Raw genomic sequence first — 22,795 nt, 5'->3', positions numbered from 1 at the left:
CTTTTTCTAAAACTCGAATTATTTAATATAGATTTGTTGATTTCCCCCATCACATAGAAGTACAATCTCATTTTAATCTTTGTTTTCACTAGATAAGTAATTGTCTATTTATTTAAATTATGCCTTTAATTTCCTTTATACAAGTTGTAAATCTACAACATAAAAAATGTTTTAAAATTAGTTCATGGGATGTGGGCGTCGCTGGCAAGGCCAGCATTTATTGCCCATCCCTAGTTGCCCTTGAGAAGGTGGTGATGAGCCGCATTCTTGAACCTCTGCAGTCCGTGTGGTGAAGGTACTCCCATAGTGCTGTTAGGGAGGGAGTTCCAGAATTTTGACCCAGCGACGATGAAGGAACGGCGATATACTTCCAAGTCAGGATGGTGTGTGACTGGGCAGTTTTCCACATTGTCAGATGCCAGTGTTATAACTGTAGTAGAACAGCTTGGCTAGAGGCACGGCTAGTTCTGGAGCACAAGTCATGCCGGGATGTTGTCGGGGCCTATAGCCTTTGCTGTATCCACTGCGCTCAGCCGTTTCTTGATATCACATGGAGTGAATCGAATTGGATGAAGACTGGCTTCTGTGATAGTGGGGACCTCGGGAGTTGGCTGATATGGATCATCCACTTGGCACTTCTGGCTGAAGATGGTTGCAAATGCTTCAGCTTTGTCTTTTGCACTCATGTGCTGGGCTCCACCATCGAGGATGGGGATATTCATGGAGCCTCCTCCTCCCGTTAGTTATTTAATGGTCCACCACCATTCACGACTGGATGTGGCAGGACTGTGGAGCTTTGATCTGATCTGTTGATTGTGGGATCACTTAGCTCTGTCTATAGCATACTGCTTCCGCTTTTTAAGCATGCGTGTAGTCCTGTGTTGCAGCTTCCCCAGGTTAGCACTGCATTTTTAGGTACGCCTGGTGCTGCTCCACACTCCTTATTGAACCAGGGTTGGCCCCCTGGCTTGATGGTAATGGTAGAGTGAGGGATATGCTGGGCCATGAGATTATAGATTGTGGTGGAATACAATTCTGCTGCTGCTGATGGCCCCTAGTGCCTCATGGATGCCCAGTTTTGAGCTTCTAGATGTGTTCTGAATCTATCCCATTTAGCATGGTGGTAGTGCCACACAACACGATGGAGGGTGTGAAGATAACGACTGTGCGGTGGTCACTGCTACCAATGCTGTCATGGACAGATGCATCTGCAACAGGTAGATTGGTGAGGACGAGGTCAAGTAAGTTTTTCCCCCTCGTGTTTGTTCTCTCACCACCTGTCGCAGGCCCAGATTGGTAGCTATGTCCTTCAGGACTCAGCCAGCTCAGTCAGTAGTGGTGCTACCGAGCCACTCTTGGTGATGGACATTGAAGGTCCCCACCCAGAGTACATTCTGTGCTTCTTCCAAGTGGTGTTCAACATGGAGAAGTATTAATTCATCAGCTGAGGGAGGGCAGTAGGTGATAATTATCTGGAGGTTTCCTTGCCTATGCTTGACCTAAAGCCATGAGGACTCCCAGGGCCACTCCTTCCCAACTATATAACAGTACTGCCACCCCGGTGGGTCTGTCCTGTCGGTGGGACAGGATATGCCATGGGATGGTGATGGAGGAGTCTGGGACATTGGCTGAAAGGTATGATTCTGTGAGTATGACTATATCAGGCTGTTGCTTGACTAGTCTGTAGGACAGCTCTCCCAATTTTGGCGCAAGTCCCCAGATGTTGGTGAGGAGACTTTGCAGGGTCAAATAGGCTAAGTGTGCTGGTGCTGAGGTCGATGCCGGGTGGTCCGTCTGTTTTTATTCTTATTTCGTAGCGGTTGTGTACAACTGAGTGGCTTGCTAGGCTATTTCAGAGGGCAGTTAAAAGTCAACCACATTGCTGTGGGTCTGGAGTCACACATAGGCCAGACCAGGTAAGGATGGCAGATTTCCTTCCCTAAAGGACATTAGTGAACCATATGGGTTTTTATGACAATCCGATAGTTTCATGGTCACCATTATTGATACTAGCTTTTTAATTCCAGATTTATTTAATTAACAATTTAAATTCCCCAACTGCCATGGTGGGATTTGAACCGACATCTCCGGATCAATAGTCTAGTAACATAACTATGTTGCACTGATTTTGTACATACATTAGAATTACATTGCCTTTTGTACATTAATATCTACATTCACCTGCTATGATTAAAAACAATGGCCTAGAGTATGGCAAATATTTAATAAACTGAATACTCAATACATGTTGTATAAATCAATTGCCTCTTTTTCATGATATTCCATTTCATTAAGCTATCTACGACACATCAGCACCCCTTTAGAAATATGTTTGATATTTGTGACGTTTGCAACCATTTAGCTTTGATGTTATAAAATTTTATGATGCTGGGCACTTCCTTAAAAAAACAGGGGCGGGGCACGTTCTTTTAATCTGGGGTCAGGAGGAACACTTTCTGCCACTTGGGCCACGTTGTGATGTAAGAGTTTAGCACGAGGCAAGTGCTGGGGCATTCGAAAATAGAGACCGGGTCCTGCAAGAAGCGCAGGAACCTAATTTAAATATTATTTCCACCTTCGAATGTTCCTGAGGCAAGCACAACCACCTTATCCAATATGGCAGGCAGCACATTTCCTACCCACCATATTGGAGGATTAGGAGGCCGCTTAGCGCCCAACAAACAGGCACTGCGTGGCCAAATTGCTAGGCCAATATTTACAAGCAAATTGAATACACATGTTTTTACACAATACATTTATTCAGTTCTTCAGTTTTCCTATAAAATTAAATTACTTGATAACACAGCGACAGTTCTCATACAGCCAGTGAAATATAAATGATGTACAGAAAAAGTAAATGCCACATTGGTCACAGACAATGGAAGGCCTGAAACTTGAGGTCTATGATATGAAGATAAATTTCCTGAGGCTTCCAACTGGCTATCTTGAACCAATCAAATATAAAATGACTGAACGCACTAATCATTTACATAATTAATTTAAGTCTTCAGATGGATTTATATAATTATCAATGGTGCATTTTGTAAATAGCTACTTACTTTTTCTTTAATATACAAAGATTGAAAACAAAACACTCTTACAAGCACAGTCCTCTAAAGTCAATCTCTAGATTGTTATCTAGGGATGTTAGAATAGAATGTTTTGCTTGTACAAGAACTATTATCCCAAATGTACATGATATGGTAGAGCAGGAATTAGTGCATCCAGATGCTATTTGGAGCACAGACACGACACAGATTTAAACTTTGTATTAGTTTAGATTTTCATTTATTAAATGAACAGCGGTCAATAGCCAGGATTACTTTAATGAATGAAAGGGAAAAATCCAGATGCTGCATGGTACACTAACGACATGCAGTGATTGTGATATGGCCTCCCAGGTTATCTGGTTGAGTTATGCAAATATATTTTCAGATTGTCAACATGTTAAAATGCTAACTGAAAAAAGTTAAAACTGATTATGGAAAACTGTCCAGGGTCTCAAAGAAAATACAAATAAATCTTGCCATAGTCTTTCCCACTTTCAACATTAGCACAAATGTATCAGCTTATAAAGCTATGGAAAAATGTGTGTTTATACTCACTTCTAAAAAGTTGATGGTTCTATTTAAAAAAAAAATTGTCTGGTACAGAAGAAGCATAAATGCTTGATAGCTCAGGATTAATATAAAAATCAGTTACAATAAAAACTTACATTGGGCCTCAATATTCACATGTAACATGTTTGTTAAATGCCAAGAACAAAAATGTCAGTCGTTCTTCACCTACCCACCATTTGATATTGTAATTACTTTGGTATACTGCCGAACTGATAAAATATTTTTGAATGACTAAGAACATAAGAAATAAAAGCAGGAGTAGGCCATACAGCCTCTCAAGCCTGCTCTGCCATTCAGTAAGATCATAGCTGATTATCGACCTCAACTCCACTTTCCCGCCTGATCTCCATATCCCTTGATTCCAAAAATCTATATCTATCTATCTCAGCCTTGAATATACTCAAATACTCAGCATTTACAGCCCTCTGGGGCAGAGAATTCCAAAGATTCACTACCCTCTTGAGTGAAGAAATTCCTCCTCAGTTTTAAATGGCCTACCCCTTCTCCTGAGACTATGCCCCCTAGTTCTAGACACTCCAGCCAGGGGAAACAACCTCTCAGCATCTACCCTGTCAATCCCCTTCAGAATCTTGTATGTTTCAATGAGATCACCTCTCATTCTTCTAAACTCCAGAGAGTATAGGCCCATTCTACACAATCTCTCATCATAGGACAGCCCTCTCATCCCAGGAATCAATCTAGTGAACCTTCGTTGCATCGCCTCCAAGGCAAGTATATCCTTCCTTAGATAAGGAGACCAAAACTGTGCACAGTGCTCCAGGTGTGGTCTCCAAGGCCCTGTACAATTGTAGCAAGACTTCCTTATTCTTGTACTCCAACCCTCTTGCAATAAAGGCCAACATGCCATTTGCCTTCCTTATTACTTGCTCTACCTGCATGCTAGCTTTGTGTTTCTTGCACGAGGACACCCAAATCTCTGTCAACACCAACATTTAAAAGTTTCTCACCATTTAAAAAAATATTGTTTTTCTATTCTTCCTACCAAAGTGAATAACCTCACATTTCCCTACATTATACTCCATCTGCCACCTTACTGCCCACTCACCTAATTTATCTATATCCTTTTGCAGACTCTCTGTTCTCCTCAGCTTACTGTCCCACCTAGCTTTGTATCATCAGCAAACTTGGATACATTACACTCAGTCCCTTCATCTAGGTCATTAATATAGATTGTAAATAGCCGAAGCCCCAACACTATCCTTGCGGCACCCCACTAGTTTATCCCTACTCTCTGTTTGTTAGACTAAGCTTCATCAAATACCATTAAAAAATATTGCAATAAAGTGACAATCTGGGACACAAGAGGATAGACGTTCAATTGATCCTTTTCTCAGTCAGTTCCCAATATGAACCATGCTGCACAGGACAGGGGGCTGCAGAGTTAAAGGGGAGTGGGGGAACTAACTAACTTTACATATCCCTAAATAAAAAGATTCAACATTATTTTTTTTTAAATGCTGATGCCTGTTTTTGTAGCTTTGAGTCAATAAAATCCTGCTGAATGTTCCAAGTGTTAGTTTTTATAAAAATTAACTGGTAAAGTCTCTGTCTCCAAATATGTGTTTCTATTGGACAAAAATGCCATACATTAATAAATTACACTAAATACACATACAGGAGCACTTGTGTATCTGATTACTTTATTTTCCATTAAAAAAAATCTAATAATACCTCCATTTGTTATATGGGGGGGGGGGGGGGGGAGGAAATGTTAAAAATCAGTTCCTCTATATATTGCTTCTATAAAGGTACTGTGTAATTCATTAAAATAGTCCAGGTCTTTTCCTACTAAGGAAACACTCAAAACAGATGGTTCTGTGCATGTACACTTTAAATGTAGCTTAAAATCTCTCTCTGTATTTCAATCATGTAGTTTAGAAAAATACTTTTCTTGGAATTGGTTAACTTCTCTTATAGTGCCATATGGATGAAACTTGTATCTTTGTTTAATTTCTTCCAGCCATAATCTTCAAATATTGCAGTGCATTGTGGGCAGCATCATTGTGAGCATTACCACGAGAAATTCCTGTACCATGGCACACAGTAACTGGCCGAGTTGAGAGTTCAGCCAAACACTGATACTGACCATTCACCGTCAGCTCATCTGTAACAAAAAAGAAAATGTAATTATTTTTCCTAAGTTGAGTACAGGCCAAACAATAACAATCATGTAGCCTTTATAGAAAGATGGCTTCACTTTAGCTATTCATGAAGAACAGCTGCACAATGCATCATTCATAAACAGAAAGTGATTTCCCATCTAGCCATCATTATAGTCAAGGCCCATTTGAAATGAATACTGGTTACAACCAGTACAGATGTGGCTGTTAAAAACCGATCTGAATTACAGTAGCAATACAAAAAATACTTTGTACTTTGGGCCCATTTCAAAAAATGAACTGGACAAATGTCATTATATGGATTAAACTCAAGATATACATACATTAGCATATAGTGTAAAAAAAACAATTATGGTCGATAAGTTTAGTACGGTTGAGATGTAGACTACAGTTATTGTGGGTGAGAAGTGGAAGTTTCATAGCAAGATTAGTCATAGTCCTACAATGCAACTTCCACTTAAAGTGCAAGAGCTATGAGATGACTAGTAGACTCCCAACTGAGCATTTTAGAAATATAAATAATGCTAGTGTTAACCAAATATTCTGACTGACGATTCCATTTAAATAGCTAATGATTTTCACCTCTCAAAACAGGGCTGAACATTTTACATTTAAGTAACCAAACCTGACAGGCTTTTATATAATGTACCATACCTATATCCAGGTAGGTGACATCAAATCCTTGTTCTTCTACCACTTCTGCCAACATCTGAGTGTAGTCAGTGTTTGGAATGCTGAGTGGACTCCTCTTCAGTTGGTTAATTTTTTCTCCAGGTGAATTTCTTAGCAGGTCCCAGGTGCATGCCAACATCTTTTCCCTTGAACCATCCCATTTACCTCCAGATATCTGAAGCACATACAAGCTTGAAGTTTGACTATTTGACATTTACATAGCAGATCTGACCAAAATAAAAGGTAAAACATGGAAACCCAAAATTGCTTCACTTGATCAAATTAAGAGCTTCTTCTCCCTTAACCTGGAACCAGGACGTGCAGTGAACAGAAAATAAATTGAAGGCAAGTAATCTTAAGTTTTATTCTTCCCATTTTCAGTTGTCATGGTGACAAAAATAGTGTACTTGTATTTATTAATTTCAAAATCATATCCGAAATGGAAATAAATTTGATGGTTTAATTCACACCATTAGCATTTGAAGCTGAAAACTTAACTTTTAAACTTCCTGTCTCCAATTTATGTTTTCCCTGATCTTGATCTCACCATCCACTCATGTTCCTTGCTTGAGGCAGGTGACGGTCAAAAGTCTCAGATTTCAGCTTTGTTAGAATTGTAACCACATCCGGGTAATTGCAAACTGCTATCATTTTGTCTCGGTGTAAACCTTTTACGGCACACTTCAAACTTTACTGCTTTTACCGTAGTCTTACCAATGAAATATCATCAGTATTGAACTCGTCTCCCCTCTTCCAGCCTGCAGGAATATTCTGTAGTTTGGCAACCATCTTTTCTGCAGCATCTCGTTTTGCCAATTTTTTCGAAGTACCACAACCTGCACATAAGTACAAAATTGTCATTGAACTATGAATTTTTAATTAAGTACACTTTTGCTTAAAACTTGAGTTTGTAACTTCTAATTTCTGTAGTGTATTGCAGTTAACTTTTTTACCTGCATCATATGCAATTACTTTACTCAACAACTTGCATTTATATGCTGCCTTTAATGTAGAGAAACATCTCAAGATGCATCAGGAGACACTCAAAATATGGACACCAAGGCAAAGGGGATAGTTGCAGAAGTAACCAAAAACTTGGTCAGAGGTGGGTTTTAAATGAGGAGATCTCAAGTGATGTGGACTGCACATGTCATTTCTCCACCATGTCGCCGTGATCCCTCCTCTTAGTTGCACTGGGTATGAGATTTTACTCTATGCCACTGAAACCCCCTTCTCTCAAACAGCTTCAAACTACTCTTGCTATTTTCCCTCCGCGACCCTGTGGCCTCCTGCAACAAGATACTTAACTGAGTTGTGCAGGTGCTGGATTTGTCAACATTGTACCAGTTTGTATATTATGCATTTCCCCACCAAGGGCACAGATTGAAACTGCGCATCAGGTGATAGGACTGGAAAGACTGAAGAGCTGTGCTTCAGCACTTTTTAAAAGAACTGTCACTACATTTGTCATTTATAACCCAAAAGATGAGTTTACAGAGGAAAAAAATCACAAGATTACTTAATAGAAGTAACTAATATCATAGATATGAAATCATTGTCCTCCAGATACTACTCTTCCTAAGTGAAACATATTTAAGTGTCAGACAATAATACAGGAAACTCTGATATCCGGCACTGACGGGACCGAGCTGGTGCCGTACCATCAAAAGTGCCAGACATACCAGCATTAATGTTGGTGCGGTGGCATAGTGGTTAGCACTGTTGCCTCACAGCGCCAGGGACCCGGGTTCGAATCCGGCCTCGGGTGGCTGTCTGTGTGGAGTTTGCACATTCTCCCCGTGTTTGCGTGGGTTTTCTCCGGGTGCTCCGGTTTCCTCCCACAGTCCAAAGATGTGCGGGTTAGGTTGATTGGCTATGATAAATTGACCCTTAGTGTTAGGGGGATTAAATACGTGGGGTTACGGGGATAGGGTGGGATATGTGTCGGTGCAGGCTCGATGGGCCAAAATGGCCTCTATCTGCACTGTGGGGTTTCTGTGATTTCTGTGAATGTTGAGAGATACGGAACTGAAAAGCTCCGTGTGAATCAACAAACCCTGTTGCTTAGCAACAGCTACAAAACAGTCGGCTGCAGCTGCAAGCGTCTCTAGCTGAAGCTGTTGCTATAGCTAGACCTTGCAGTGCCTGACTGGGGAAAAAAAAAGCAACGAGAACTAAAAAAACGGCTCCTGATTTTTGCCGTTAGATCGAGTATTCCGGACATATAACCTCTGTATAAACCAAAGTTTCCTGTAATGGATTTACGCACACTCTAATCTTGGCTCTCATCCTGCACAGCAAGATGGAATCCACCAAACGCTTCACTAATATAGGATAGAGTTTATGACCTATGCAAATTAATTCACACAATTATTTTATACTCAATGTTTATAAGTATATATACTAAACCGCAAATACTATCCCATTTAGAACTATGACGAAGACTCAACTTGGACTTTACATATAATATTCATGATTCATACCTGTTTCAACAAATTTTTCTACCTTGCAAATCATTGTAAATTCTCTCTTGTGAGCAGGGCCTGATTCTTCGGCAATGGTGTAATCTGGCAGTCTCCATCCTTTCCGCACAACCAATTCCTAGTAAACCATACATTAGTAATCTCTCTGTACAAATCTCAGAAACCCTGGACTAGCTGCTACTGTAATAAGTTACTGAAGATAATTATTACAAATAAAAATACACCAAAAATAATACCAATGCAGTCATAGAGCAAACCAATTACAATTAAAACAGCAGACTAACTGAAAGAAAGAGGACTATCCTCATCTCACCTGAAGTGTACCAATAGGGTTGGGAGGATTTTGTGGCTGCTTTGAGGAAGTAATAGGTTCTGGATCTGACAAAGCATAGCTGAAAAGAGTGTAACAGATTTGTATTTCATAAAACATCCAGTCCAGGAATAAAGCAGTACTGCACTTATTTTTTAACATGTTGATCTCTTGTACTGTTAAAAGCAAAAACACTTCAATGAATAGAAATGAGCTGTGCATTTGGTCAGGTGTTAACTAAACATTAAGATTGTGCAAATTAAATATCCAACAGTTTATGATATCTAGCTGCCATCTCACCTTATGCCATCATATACAGAGTCTTGCGGAATTCCTCCATTCAGAACATTAAGAACAGCTGCTGCTGCTTTGTGTTTTGCAGCCTTCTTGCTTTGACCCTGGCCTACAACCATGGAAATATCAATTATCTACTTGGGATAGCAACATTTGACTGCAATAGTTAGTAGGTTGATATTGTACTAAAAATATATACCATTAAAACACTCATTAGGACAATGTTACATTCATCTATTCTGTATGCACAGGATGTGGAAGAAGCCTATTTGTTGTTTAAAAGATGTACGCGACATGATAGAGATATATATGGGGGGGCTCGGCGTTGCCAGGGCTTTTTTGGGGCCGCGCAGTTGACGGCCGGCCGCTGCCCTGCGGGGGATGGGGAAGGGAAGGGAAGGGAGGGGGGGAAGGGAAGGGGGGAAAGAGGTAGAGGGGGAGGAGGGAGGGAGAGGGAAGGGGGGGAGGGGAGGAGGATGGGGGGTGGGAAAGGGATGAGGGGGGAATAAGGGGGGTAGGCGGGGGGGGAAGGGATGAGGGGGGGAATAAAGGGGGTAGGCGGGGGGGATAAGGGGGGTAAAGGAGGAAAGAAGAAAGGGGAATTAGAATACGGTGTATGCACAATTCTGCACGGCTTTATTTTTAGCCAAAACAAGGACAAAATAACTGGTATTGAGTTACCAAAACTTTAAAGAAAAACAGAAGATTATAAAACAATTGGCACAAGGAAGAAAGCAAACTTGATCCCCTTCGTGGCAGCATGGTGGCATAGTGGTTAGCACTGTTGCCTCACAGCGCCAGGGACCCGGGTTCGAATCCGGCCTCGGGTGACTGTCTGTGTGGAGTTTGCACATTCTCCCCGTGTTTGCGTGGGTTTCCTCCGGGTGCTCCGGTTTCCTCCCACAGTCCAAAGATGTGCGGGTTAGGTTGATTGGCTGTGATAAATTGACCCGTAGTGTTAGGGGGATTAAATACATGGGGTTACGGGGATCGGGTGGGATATGTGTCGGTGCAGGCTCGATGGGCTGAAATGGCCTCTATCTGCACTGTGGGGTTTCTGTGATTCTGTGTGATTCTGTGATAATGCAAGCAGCAATCATTTAATGAAGTGACGCTGTCACAGACATGGTAAAGGGAAAGCAAAACCCCACTATGAAAATACTGTGCTGTATTTGACCCAACTGCCAATTCAAAACCAGAAACACAGAATCTGCACTGGCAAACTCGAGGCTTAACCGCTGTTTTGGTTCCATTTTCTCCTCCTGCGTGCCCCCCACCCCAAAAAAAAAGTATTACAAGTAGGTATACCCACCTTGGTCTTTTAACCTTACATTATCAGTTCTGTGGTCGAATAGGAAGTGTTACATGATGTATATAATATGAAAGGATTTCAACTTTCTGAAGAGGAACACCGATTTTGGCCTATTGTGCTTCCTAAGAAGGAAATATTTATTTCTTATGAAGCCTCCCTCTCCTCAACACACAGGTAGGGGTTCAAGAAGCCACCTTGTTAAAATATAAGAACATAAGAAATAGGAGCAGGAGTAGGCCAATCGGCCCCTTGAGCCTGCTCCACCATTCAATAAGATCATGGCTGATCTGATCCTAACCTCAAATCTACTATCACTCTCCATCCCACCCGAACCCATGTGATCTCCCGGGAGAGGCGAAAAACCAGATAAAAAACCCAATGGCCAATTTGGGAGAAAAAATCTGGGAAATTCCTCTCCGACCCATCTAGGCGATCGAAGCTCGTCCAGGAGATCACTCTGTCCCTGTATTTCCTACAGTGCTTACCTTCTGTAAGAGGTGATCTCCACCCCAGCCAGGAACAGGCCCAATTTACACTTAAAGGACTCCTAGCTGGCAGCCTGTTCCCGAGGTCTCCACTAATCCCTGTTAATAGAACCATCTCCTGAAATCTAACAGAATTAGAACACAAGTAGTAGGAGCAGGACCAGGCTACACGGCCCCTGGGCCCGCTCCGCTACCCACAGGGCCATGACCGTTCCGAACCTAGACTCATGTCCAATTTCCTGCCCGCTCCCCGTAACCCCTAATTCCCTTTACTTCTAGGAAACTGTCTATTTCTGTTTTAAATTTATTTAATGATGTAGCTTCCACAGCTTTCTGGGGCAGCAAATTCCACAGACCTACTACCCTCTGAGTGAAGAAGTTTCTCCTCATCTCAGTTTTGAAAGAGCAGCCCCTTATTCTAAGATTATGCCCCCTAGTTCTAGTTTCACCCATCATTGGGAACATCCTCACCGCATCCACCCGATCAAGCCCCTTCACAATCTTATATGTTTCAATAAGATCGCCTCTCATTCTTCTGAACTCCAATGAGTAGAGTCCCAATCTACTCAACCTCTCCTCATATGTCCATCCCCTCATCCCCGGGATTAACCGAGTGAACCTTCTTTGTACTGACTCAAGAGCAAGTATGTCTTTTCTTAAGTATGGACACCAAAACTGTATGCAGTATTCCAGGTGCAGTCTCACCAATACCTTGTACAACTGCAGCAATACCTCCCTGTTTTTATATTCTATCCCCCTAGCAATGAAAGCCAACATTCCATTGGCCTTCTTGATCACTTGCTGCACCTGCATACTAACTTTGAGTTTTGTGCACCAGGACCCCCAGATCCCTTTGTACTTCAGTACTTTTCCAGTTTCTTGCCATTAAGATAATAACCTGCTCTATGATTTTTCCTGCCAAAGTGCATAACCTCACACTTTCCAGTATTGTATTCCATCTGCCAAATCTCTGCCCACTTACTTAGCCTGTCTATGTCCCTTTGCAGGTTTTTTATGTCCTCCTCACTCGCTACTTTCCCTCCCATCTTTGTATCATCTGCAAACTTTGATATGTTACACTCGGTCCCCTCCTCCAAATCGTTAATATAGATTGTAAAGAGTTGGGGACCCAGCACTGACCCCTGCGGAACACCACTAGTTACTGATTGCCAGTCTGAGAATGAACCATTTATCCCAACTCTCTGCTTTCTATTAGATAGCCAATCCTCCACCCATGCCAGAATATTACCCCCAATCCCATGATTTTTTATCTTGAGCAATAATCTTTTGTGTGGCACCTTGTCAAATGCCTTTTGGAAGTCTAAATACACTACGTCCACTGGTTCCCCTTTATCCACCCTGTATGTTACTTCCTCAAAGAACTCAAGCAAATTTGTCAAACATGACTTCCCCTTCATAAAACCATGCTGACTTTGTCCTATTAAATTATGTTTATCCAAATATCCCGTTACTGTCTCCTTAATAATGGACTCTAAAATTTTACCAACCACAGATGTTAGGCTAACTGGTCTATAGTTTCCAGCCTTCTGCCTACTACCCTTTTTAAATAAGGGTGTTACATTAGCAGTTTTCCAATCTGCCAGGACCTTTGCTGAGTCCAGGGAGTTTTGGAAAATTATTACCAATGCATCCACAATCCCTACCGCCACTTCCCTCAAGACCCTAGGATGTAAGCCATCAGGTCCAGGGGATTTATCCGCCTTGAGTCCCATTATTTTACCGAGTACCACTTCCTTAGTGATTTTGATTGTGTTTAGCTCCTCCCCCCCCCTATAGCCCCCTGTTTGGCCAGTGTTGGGATATTCTTAGTGTCCTCTACTGTAAATACTGATACAAAATATTCAGTCAGTGTTTTTGCCATCTCCATGTTTCCCACCATTAATTTCCCGGTCTCATCCTCTAAGGGACCAACATTTACTTTAGCCACCCTTTTTCTTTTTATATAACTATAGAAACTTTTGCTATCTTTTTATATTTTTTGCTAATTTACTTTCATAATCTATCTTCCCTTTCTTAATCAATCTTTTATAGTTATTTTTTGCTGTCTTTTAAAGACTTCCCAATCTTCTATCCTCCCACTAGATTTGGCTACCTTATATGCCCTTGTTTTTAGCCGGATACTATCCTTAATTACTTTACTTAGCCACGGATGGCTATCTTTTCTTTTACACCCTTTTTTCCTCAGTGGAATATATATTTTTTGGAAGTTGTAAAATAACTCCTTAAATGTACACCACTGATCATGTATCGTCTTACCCTTTAATCTATTTTCCCAATCCACTCTAATCAATTCCGCTCTCATACCTTCATAGTCTCCTTTATTCAAGCTCAGCACACTTGTTTGAGATCCAACCTTCTCACCCTCTAATTGAATATGGAATTCAACCATGTTATGGTCACTCATTCCAAGGGGATCCTTTACATATACCCACTTTGTATATGGGCAAAAAAGAGAACGTGGCAAGTTTTTCAATTACAACAGCAATCTTCCCTTAATCCTGTTTGAACGAACATTCCCTTAGCAACCACTCTGTTGCAAGCACTCATGGATCCTGATCAATTGAAACAGTACCTGCAGACCCGGCATTGCAAGAATATACAACCATTTCTGCTTTGTAATACTACTGTGTATTGTATTAGGTTCAGCTGTGGCTCAGTCAGAAGATTGTGGGTTCAAGTCCCACTCCAGGGACTTGAGCATATAAAGCTAGGCTGACACTCCAGTGCACTGTTGGAGGTGCCATCTTATGGATGAGACGTTAGGCCGAGGCCCCGTCTGCCCTCTGCTAAAAGAACCCATGGCACTATTTTGAAGACGAGCAGGGGAGTTCTCCCTGGTGTCTTTGCCAATATTTATCCCTCAACCAAAAAACAGATTATCTGGTCGTTATCATATTGCTGTTTGTGGGAGCTTGCTGTGCGCAAATTGGCTGCCGCGTTTCCTACATTACAGCAGTAACTACACTCCAAAAAGTACTTCATTGGCTGTAAAGCGCTTTGGGATGTCCGGTGGTCATGAAAGGCGCTATAGAAATGTAATTTTTTTTTGTATACTGCATCCCTTTAATTGCAGTAAATCTGTGCTCCTTTCTAATTCTAATCTCTTGTAAACTATGAAATATATTTCTGCTAGTGTAAACAGAAATCTAAGGACACTTTAGAAAAGACATTATCCAACATACATTCCTGACATTCAAAGAATTATAATTCAGTTAGATCCTCCCATTCGTTAAATAACATAGCAAATTGATTCCCAAGATTTCACTTCTATCCCACACCACTTATGATTTTTTTTTAAATATGTCATCGCCAGTTAAATGGTTGCCAGACAGACAGCCAGTAAACTGACAGCAATCCAGCTAGATGACATTCTTACAACACATCCTATGGCTCAGGTGCTAAACCATCAGAGTCAGAATTTAAGTCCTAGTTTATGCAACAGTTTGTGTAAGCTTATACTTTACATATTTATTTCCACAATTAAAATAGAGCAAGATTATCCACCTGAAGCAACATGCATTCTGTAACTAGACAAAATCTACTCATTTTAACACTTAACTGCTGGGTTACACTCACGTGGCAGTGTGAAAGACAAAAAGCAGTATTTTCCTCCTAAAAACATGAAAGTTGTGTAATCATATGTCAAGCCCTTAAAGCAAAGCAAATTAAATATATTTATCATGCTGCTGAGGGTAAGTTAGAGGATACTCCGCTTTATAAAGACAGGAGTATTATACCAAATAACAGTTAAAAATATATTTTAAAGGGTATATAGTGGGATGGATAAGGAACTGTCCTGGCAGCAGTAACTCTTTTTGCTAGAATGTGATTTTTTTGTAGAACAGGATTATCGGGTAGTGTAGTGGTTTGGTACTGAACTAGCTACCTAGAGATCACTAGTTCAAATCCCGCCATGGCAAGTTGTGAAATTGAATTCAATAATACTGGTCATTTGTAGACTGGCACCAGAAAAAAGTGATCACGAAAGTTGCTTTTTTTTTTAAACAAAACAAAAACATCTTCAGGGAAGAGACATGCCGCCCTTATCTGGTCTGGCCAACATGCAACTCCAGTCCCACAGTATATAGTTGATTCTTAATGTCTTCAGGGCAGCTAGACATGGGCAATAAATGCTACTATGCAAGCATTGCCCACATCCCAAGAACATCAATCAAAAATACTGTAGAATTATTTTGCTAAAATGTGATTACAGAGAAAACTGAAATTCAGGAGAAAGTTTTGGGTGTAACGATTAGTGAATAACAAAAGAAGAATACTGAGAATTCAGGATGCAAGTACTCTGCAATGCCACGGAAACCTAGTGGAATGTCTTCCCCTTCATTCCAATTCCAATTTTCCACGTTGTATTGGAACCAAGATTTGGTATCCCAATACCCATTTTTCCAAACCCAAATGGTGCCAGATGACATCAATCTTCTAAGCAGTTTGTTAATTTCTGCACATTCTACTTACAAAACTAAACTCAAGAGCTTCTGCAAAGTCAGCTGTTTAAAGAGAGAGATCTTCCCCATGAATTTCACTTCATGGACACATCAGCAGCATGGGACATAAGCTGCAAATCAACAGAGATTGGAATTGTGTCACTTATTTCAGATCCATAACAACTATGCAAGGTATGAAATGCATGGGAATGATCCAACTCTGTACTCGGCTCCTTAATCAGCTGATTTTACAGAAACTAGGTCCATCCCAAGTGCCCTGATCCTTTGTTCAGCCTGTGTTCTAACTGCATAAAAAATGCTGATATTTACAAATTGTGCCTCCTCGCATTAGTTTTTGCTCATTAAAATTTACAATGATCTATCTCCTAGTTTGTCTAGCACACAATTGAATGAACACCAGTTATTTACTATATTTGTCAATAACCTTGCACAGTGACAAATATATCCGGATACAATGTCGTAACTGAAATTCAGTTTGAATAATTTAAGCACTTAACCTCTGTTCATTCACCATACTGAGAAAAACTGACATTAAAAAGACCACCAGTTTAGCTCAAGATCTCATCTGCCATTATAAAGTCAGGTGTTAAATGGTAGTTGTTACGGTCAACAGTGGCTTGGCACAGTAAACCGCTTTCAGACAGTGTAAAATTTAAAAAAAAATCAATGTCACCATTTTGCAACTTTTCTCTTAGAGTATTAAAAATATTTTACTGAGATTTGAAATGTCCTCAAACCCAACTCAAGTTTGATCAATTGTAAAGAAAATGACACTGGCCAGCCTCCCATCTTCCACTTGAGCTCATCCAGGTCTGCTGCCTGTATCCTATCCTACACTAAGTTTTACTCACCCATTACCCCTGTCCTTGCTGACCTACATTGGCGCCTGGTCCCCCAAAGCCTCCAATTAAAAATTTTCATTCTCGTATTTCAAATCCTTCATGGCCTCTCCCTTATCTGATAGTTCATCCCACCAATCCCCCCAGAACTCGGTGTTCCTCAAGTCTATCCTCTTGTTCATCTTCCTCACCTTTTGCCCCAAAATTGACAGCCATGCCTTCATAGAATCATAGAAATTTACAGCACAAAAGGAGGCCATTCCGCCCATCTTGTTCGTGCCGGCCAACAAAGAGCGATCCACCCTAATCCCACTTTCTAGCACTTGGGCCGTAGCTTTGTAGGTTTTGGCACTTCAAGTGCATATCCAAAGTACTTTTTAAATCTGATGAGGGTCTCTGCCTCTACCACCCTTTCAGGCAGCGAGTTCCAGACCCCCCACCGCCCTCTGGGTGAAAACATTTCACCTCAAATCCCCTCTAAACCTCAGACTTTCTGCCGTCTAGGCCCAACCTTCTGGAATTCTCACCCTAATCTTGTTGGCCTGCCCCACCCCCAACAAGGCTCGCATTAAAGCCGAACCCTTTGACCAAGCTTCTGGTCACTCCTACGAACATCTCCCCCCTTTGGTTCACAGTTCATTTTTGTCTCTCTATGCTTCACATCGTCCGCATGCCCGATACGAGACTCCCAAAACAAGCACTCTACTCGGAGCTCCGACACAGCAAGAGAGCCCCAAGTGGGCAGAGGAAGCGATTCAAGGACACCCTCAAAGCCTCCTTGAAAAAGTGCAACATCCCCACCGACACCTGGGAATCCCTGGCCCAAGACCGCACAAAGTGGAGGAGAAGCATCCGGGAAGGCACCAAACACCTCGAGTCTCTTCGCCAGGAGCAAGCGGAAGCCAAGCGGAAGGAGCGCACATCAACCCAAGCACCCCACCCACCCCTTTCAACCACCGTCTGCCCCACCTGTGACAGAGACTGTAGGTCCCGCATTCGACTTATCAGTCACCTGAGAACTCATTTTTAACGTGGAAGCAAGTCATCCTCGGTTCCGAGGGACTGCCTAAGAAGAAGAAGCACAAGCACCTTGGGACATTGTTGTACATTAAAGGCAGTATATAAAAGCAAGTTGTTAATTAAGAAATCTGACCTGATTAGATTTCCTGTGGTGTTTCTCAAGATAATTTGATACGCTGTTTTATGACGGATGTTATACTACATAATGCACAATGTATACAAGTAGAGTATTTATATCACAATGCCTTTTCCTAATAAGTGCAAAAGACAGTCAGAAATATTATGTCTTCTGCTGATGTAGAGTTGTGTTTAATGTGGCCTGTCCCTTTTTTTTTTAAACATAGAATTTACAGTACAGATTAAAGCCACAAAGTGTAATTAGAGCAAAGCAGAAATTACATCTGGCTGCTCAGCTACTTACTGGAGAAGTGCTCTAAATCACATCCTGAGGTCAATTAGAGGCTACATTCTGCTACTAAAGGAAATTTGTTTCTTTAAAATAATGCTGGCCTTTGAGATTGAGCAGAAAGGAAGGGTTCCTCAGTCTCCCGATTCTCTAGCTTGACAGCTGATGTAAATCCTTGCCTTCTATTTTGGGGAAGACCAGGAAATTACTTTTTTCTCCAGAGAAGAATGGGGAGTTGTGATGTGTTTTAAGGATATCTGGGCCAAGCAGATGTAACTGCAACATATTTTTGTGCATGACATTTCCAATGTGTCTGATGTGCTGGATGCAAGACTTTCTATACATACACTGGTAAATAATTGTGATATCTGAAGTGTGACAAACATTAAACATGCACCAGATATACCATTTTTGCACAAATGTCCTGTGGCACTGCTTATGCATAGTATGTTTAAAGTGCATCACATTAAGGTGTAATGATAAATATAGATGCAGCAGTTTTGAAGAGTATGGAATAAATGTTGAGAGTCAAAATGTGTGGAAAAAATTAATGAGATCACCTGGGTGAGGAGTGGGATACACAGAATGACTGACACCCGATTGGGGATAGGGATACAGATGGTGCTTAACTAGAGAATAAAATAAAAGATCAGTGGGGGAACAAGGGCAGATAGTAGCAGCTGAGAGTACAGTTTTGAACGTACTGTGCAGGTGCGAGTTTTAGTTGAACGTCAAACACCGACTTCAACTCAGGATTGGATGAAGATGAAAATATAGGTGGAAGTTAAATTAATCCCTTAGAGGATCGTATGGAGAGAAAGACAATAAACTGAGTTAACCAAAACTCATTAGTGAGATATTGGCTCTGGTAATCAACATTATTAGTGCGAATATTGGGCAGGGTGTTTGTGGGATATATAGAAATAGTGGGAGGTGTGGAAGTATTGGATGTGGTATCCGGGGGGCTGGTAACAGTGGGAAGGTGTTCATGTGGCCTAGGTATACTGATGGGTTTCAGGAACAGTGAAATGAGGTTCCAAGGTGTAGGAATATGAAGGGGAGGGATCCCAAATCTGAGTCGGGAAGAAGGGTTATGGATCCGGGGGGCCTGAGGAGAGAGGTTAGAGAAGACATGGGCAGGGTTTGGGTTTGACAGTATTATGGGAGGCAGAAGTAGTGGACCCAGAACAATGTGGCCAACTTCCCCCAGCTGATCTCACACCCCAAAGAAGCCTTCCCCAGTATTACCAATGCACAGATTTTCTCTCTCTTCCCCCATCCCCTAAAAGCACTCCATGCAATAAGTTCAGGACCAGGAGTTGGGAAAAAGCTTTAAGTTGGTTAAATTATTTTCACAGGACGGTTTAGCAATGATGTGCTACCCAATCTGCTGACTCCTCCGGATTTCTTTAAGTGCTTATTGTATAATGGCAAAGACAGTAAAAGAGCTTTAACAAACTAAGCGTGATCAGGGGAGAGGCTGCTTTTGAAATTTAAGAGAGTGTACTGAGCACTTTAATAGTGCTGAAGATAATTATTTCTGATTGTATAAGATTGTTCAACTTAGTTTATGGTACTCATGGAAGTTAGGAGCTCAAGCACTAACAACAGTACCATCATTACTTAGGAGATGTGGAAGTCAAAAGGAGAGAATCACATGGGAACAATGAACCAAAAGGTAAATAATAGAAATTAAATTAAAAGTTAAAGCATTGTAGAAAAGCATTAGACAGGCACGATGGAAAAATATGACACAGCAAGTAACTATTTACACTCACAGCAAGTGTACACTACCATATATTAAATAGATGTTAGTGTACATGAAATATGCATGTATTATGAGTTTTGTATAAATATACACAATGAAATGCAATATTATTACAGTCCTTCTGGAGGATTAGCCAAGCCTGTATATCAATTGAGCCCAGCAGCTTAGACTTGGGACTCATCTACTGGCAACAGCGTTACAGTACAGCATTGTCTACCAGAGCTAGCATAGGAGCAGCTGTCTTAAAGTTTTTGCAGCACAGATCAAGTTGAGTACAATACTGCTGATGACCCAAGGGCAAAGGTCAATGGTTCAAAAGTGCTAATTATAATTGAATTTTGCTGTACAACATGGAATATCTTTGCAACAGATGCCTCTGTAGTACCTATCAGAATCTGTTTATATTTGACATTTGTGGGACACTAGATTTAAAATACAGATGAAGGGAGCTAGGGGTGGTAAATACACCAGCATTTGACAGACCTGTGCAGTTCACTTCTCCCACTGTTGCTCTGAAGGTGAAGCTAGGCAGGTGGGCTTGACCCTCGGATTTCACAAGCTCATACTGGGGGGTTTTACCATTCTTTGTGCAATATTCCTGCAGCAGGCTAATAGGAGTCTTCCCAGGATTTGCAGCAATCACTTGATCCAAACTGGGGGGTTGAAATAAACAAAATTTAAAAGATGGGAGAAATAAACAATAAATATCCCAAGAATGCAAGTTATCTCAGTCATGTAAATGTAAAATCAGCAAAGCCACATTCTCAAACCTGGTAAAATATTTAAATTGACTCATCCAGTATGCTGAGTTTGGTACTAGCCCAGAGATGGCCAATCTATGCAGCCCTTTGAATTCCCAGTAACTCACCCTCCTGGAACACAAATCCTAAAACTACTGTACCAAGAGAAGTGATGAAGAGCAAACTTTCCAAATCACAAGTATCACTAAATTCCAACGGTTGCAGCATAATTATGAAAAAATTAGAAATGGAAATGGAGCGGCAAATTCAAACCACTAGTTTGCAATTCAGCTTGCAAGGTTGCATTAAATATTTAATTTTGTAAAACTGATAATTTAGCAGCTGTGGTGGGTTGGTAGCAACAGCTGAAACACCACTAGGTTGACAATGCCATGTTTTTGTGAGGCCTTTTGGGCACCAAAAGCATGCAACTAGGATGTCCACCAGCACAAAGTTTGGACACTCCTATCAACTCAGAATGGCCACACATTTAAATCTCAATCAGTACGAAGATAGAAAATCTCACCAGTGCCACAGTAGACCTTGGCAACCCCGAGTTAGGGAGAGGACCCAGGAACCTCTGATAGAAGAGGGTAGGAGTTAGGGTTGACACCCCTCCAGGATTGTCCTGGCGTCTCCAGGAATTTAAAATTGATGATCCGGACACTGATGAGCGCAACCCAGGAGTAAAATCAGAGGGTGCATTAAAAATTATCATTTTCTCTGACACTTTCGTTTATTAGTTATTAAAATACTGGAGATGGGGGAAAGGGAGGGATGGGGGAAACTGAGTTTAGGAAGAAGCCAAAGCAAAAGCTGATGCCGAGAAACTCCAGTATGATTTGGACAGGTTGGGTGATTGGGCAGATGCAGTATAATGTGGATAAATGTGAGGTTATCCACTTTGGTGGCAAAAACAGGAAGGCAGGTTATTATCTGAACGGCAATAGATTGAGAGAAGGGTAAATGCAACGAGACCTGGGTGTCCATGTGCACAAGTCGCTGAAGGTAAGCATGCAGCTGCAGCAGGCGGTTAAGAAAGCGGTATGTTGGCCTTCGGAGCGAGAGGGTTCGAGTACAGAAGGATGTCTTGCTGCAGTTGTACAGGGCCTTGGTGAGACCACACCTTGAGTATTGTGTGCAGTTTTGGTCACCTTATATGAGGAAAGATGTTCTTGCCATGGAGGGAGTGCAGCGAAGATTTACCAGACTGATACCTGGGATGGCAGGAATGACGTATGAGGAGAGATTGCGTTGATTGGGCTTATACTCGCTGGAGTTCAGAAGAATGAGAGGGGATCTCATTGAAACTTGTAAAATTCTAACAGGACTAGACAGACTAGATGCAGGAAGGATGTTCCCGATGGCGGGGGAGTCCAGAACCAGGGGTCACAGTCTAAGGATAAGGGGTAAGCCATTTAGGACAGAGATGAGGAGGAATTTCTTCACCCAGAGAGTGGTGAACCTGTGGAATTCTCTGCCATACAGGGCGGTTGAGGCCAATTCATTAAATATATTCAAGAAAGGAGTTAGATATATTTCTTAAGGCTAAAGGGATCAAGGGATATGGGGAGAAGGCAGGGACAGGGTACTGAGTTTGGATGATCAGCCATGATCTCATTGAATGGCTGAGCAGGCTCGAGGGGCCGAATGGCCAACTCCTGCTCCTATCTTCTATGTTTCTATCCCCTCCCACCACCATCCATGAAGTATCAGAGGAGCCTCAGTGGGAGGGGGGTCTCCGATACTGATCCTGGATTTTAATGGCGAAGCTGTACGCAGACAGGTAGTAAGCGCCACCACCCGAGCCTCCATGACCTCTGGCCCCCCACCTCCTTGCCCAAGGCGGCGAAAGGCCGTGGATCCCCGCCGCTGCCACTCACCTGGTGCCTCCAGAGCTCCTTTTGGACGCGGCTGTAAACCTTTCCTCAGACATGCTGGGCCGACGGGGTAGGATTGTAGCCGCGCAGAAAAGGTGCTCTGTGTCCCGAGCTTGGCGTCAAACCCTCACTTCCACTCCCGGCTCCGGCTCCGGCTCCGGCTCCTTCCGGCGGAAGGGGGAGGGCGGCGCGGTGAATGCTGGGTATTGTAGTGTGCCCCACTTGTCACGCTGAGCCATGGCATGCCGGGAGTTTTCTGGCGGCGGCAGCGCCGCCTTCAGCCAGTCGTCACCAAGCGCCAAGTGACGTCCTGTCCGACCGTGCAGGAATTTCTCGCGATA

The 22,795-nt window shown here is 42.0% G+C and overlaps 1 protein-coding gene across 2 annotated transcripts; it reads right to left on the bottom strand.

Annotated features, from left to right (window-relative positions):
- Positions 1–2,740: 2,740 nt before the first annotated feature.
- Positions 2,741–22,607, bottom strand: LOC147120307 (interferon-inducible double-stranded RNA-dependent protein kinase activator A homolog A-like). 2 transcript variants are annotated; one of them, XM_085986075.1, is made up of 9 exons: positions 22,458–22,607; positions 20,318–20,487; positions 14,915–14,950; positions 9,527–9,629; positions 9,230–9,308; positions 8,917–9,034; positions 7,148–7,269; positions 6,416–6,608; positions 2,741–5,745 (listed from the first exon to the last, which is right to left on the bottom strand). In XM_085986075.1, exons 1-9 carry the CDS (start codon positions 22,508–22,510, stop codon positions 5,588–5,590), a joined length of 1,032 nt encoding a protein of 343 aa, XP_085842201.1. In that variant the 5' UTR covers positions 22,511–22,607; the 3' UTR covers positions 2,741–5,587. The 2 variants fall into 2 exon arrangements, with proteins under 2 accessions (XP_085842201.1, XP_085842202.1); XM_085986076.1 differs by lacking the exon at positions 14,915–14,950.
- Between the last annotated feature and the right edge of the window lie 188 nt (positions 22,608–22,795).

Source organism: Somniosus microcephalus, chromosome 4 (assembly GCF_052327205.1).
Source record: "Somniosus microcephalus isolate GS21.2 chromosome 4, FLI_Smic_1.0, whole genome shotgun sequence".
Lineage (NCBI taxonomy): Eukaryota > Metazoa > Chordata > Chondrichthyes > Squaliformes > Somniosidae > Somniosus > Somniosus microcephalus.
This window is presented reverse-complemented; position numbering and strand designations above follow the sequence as displayed.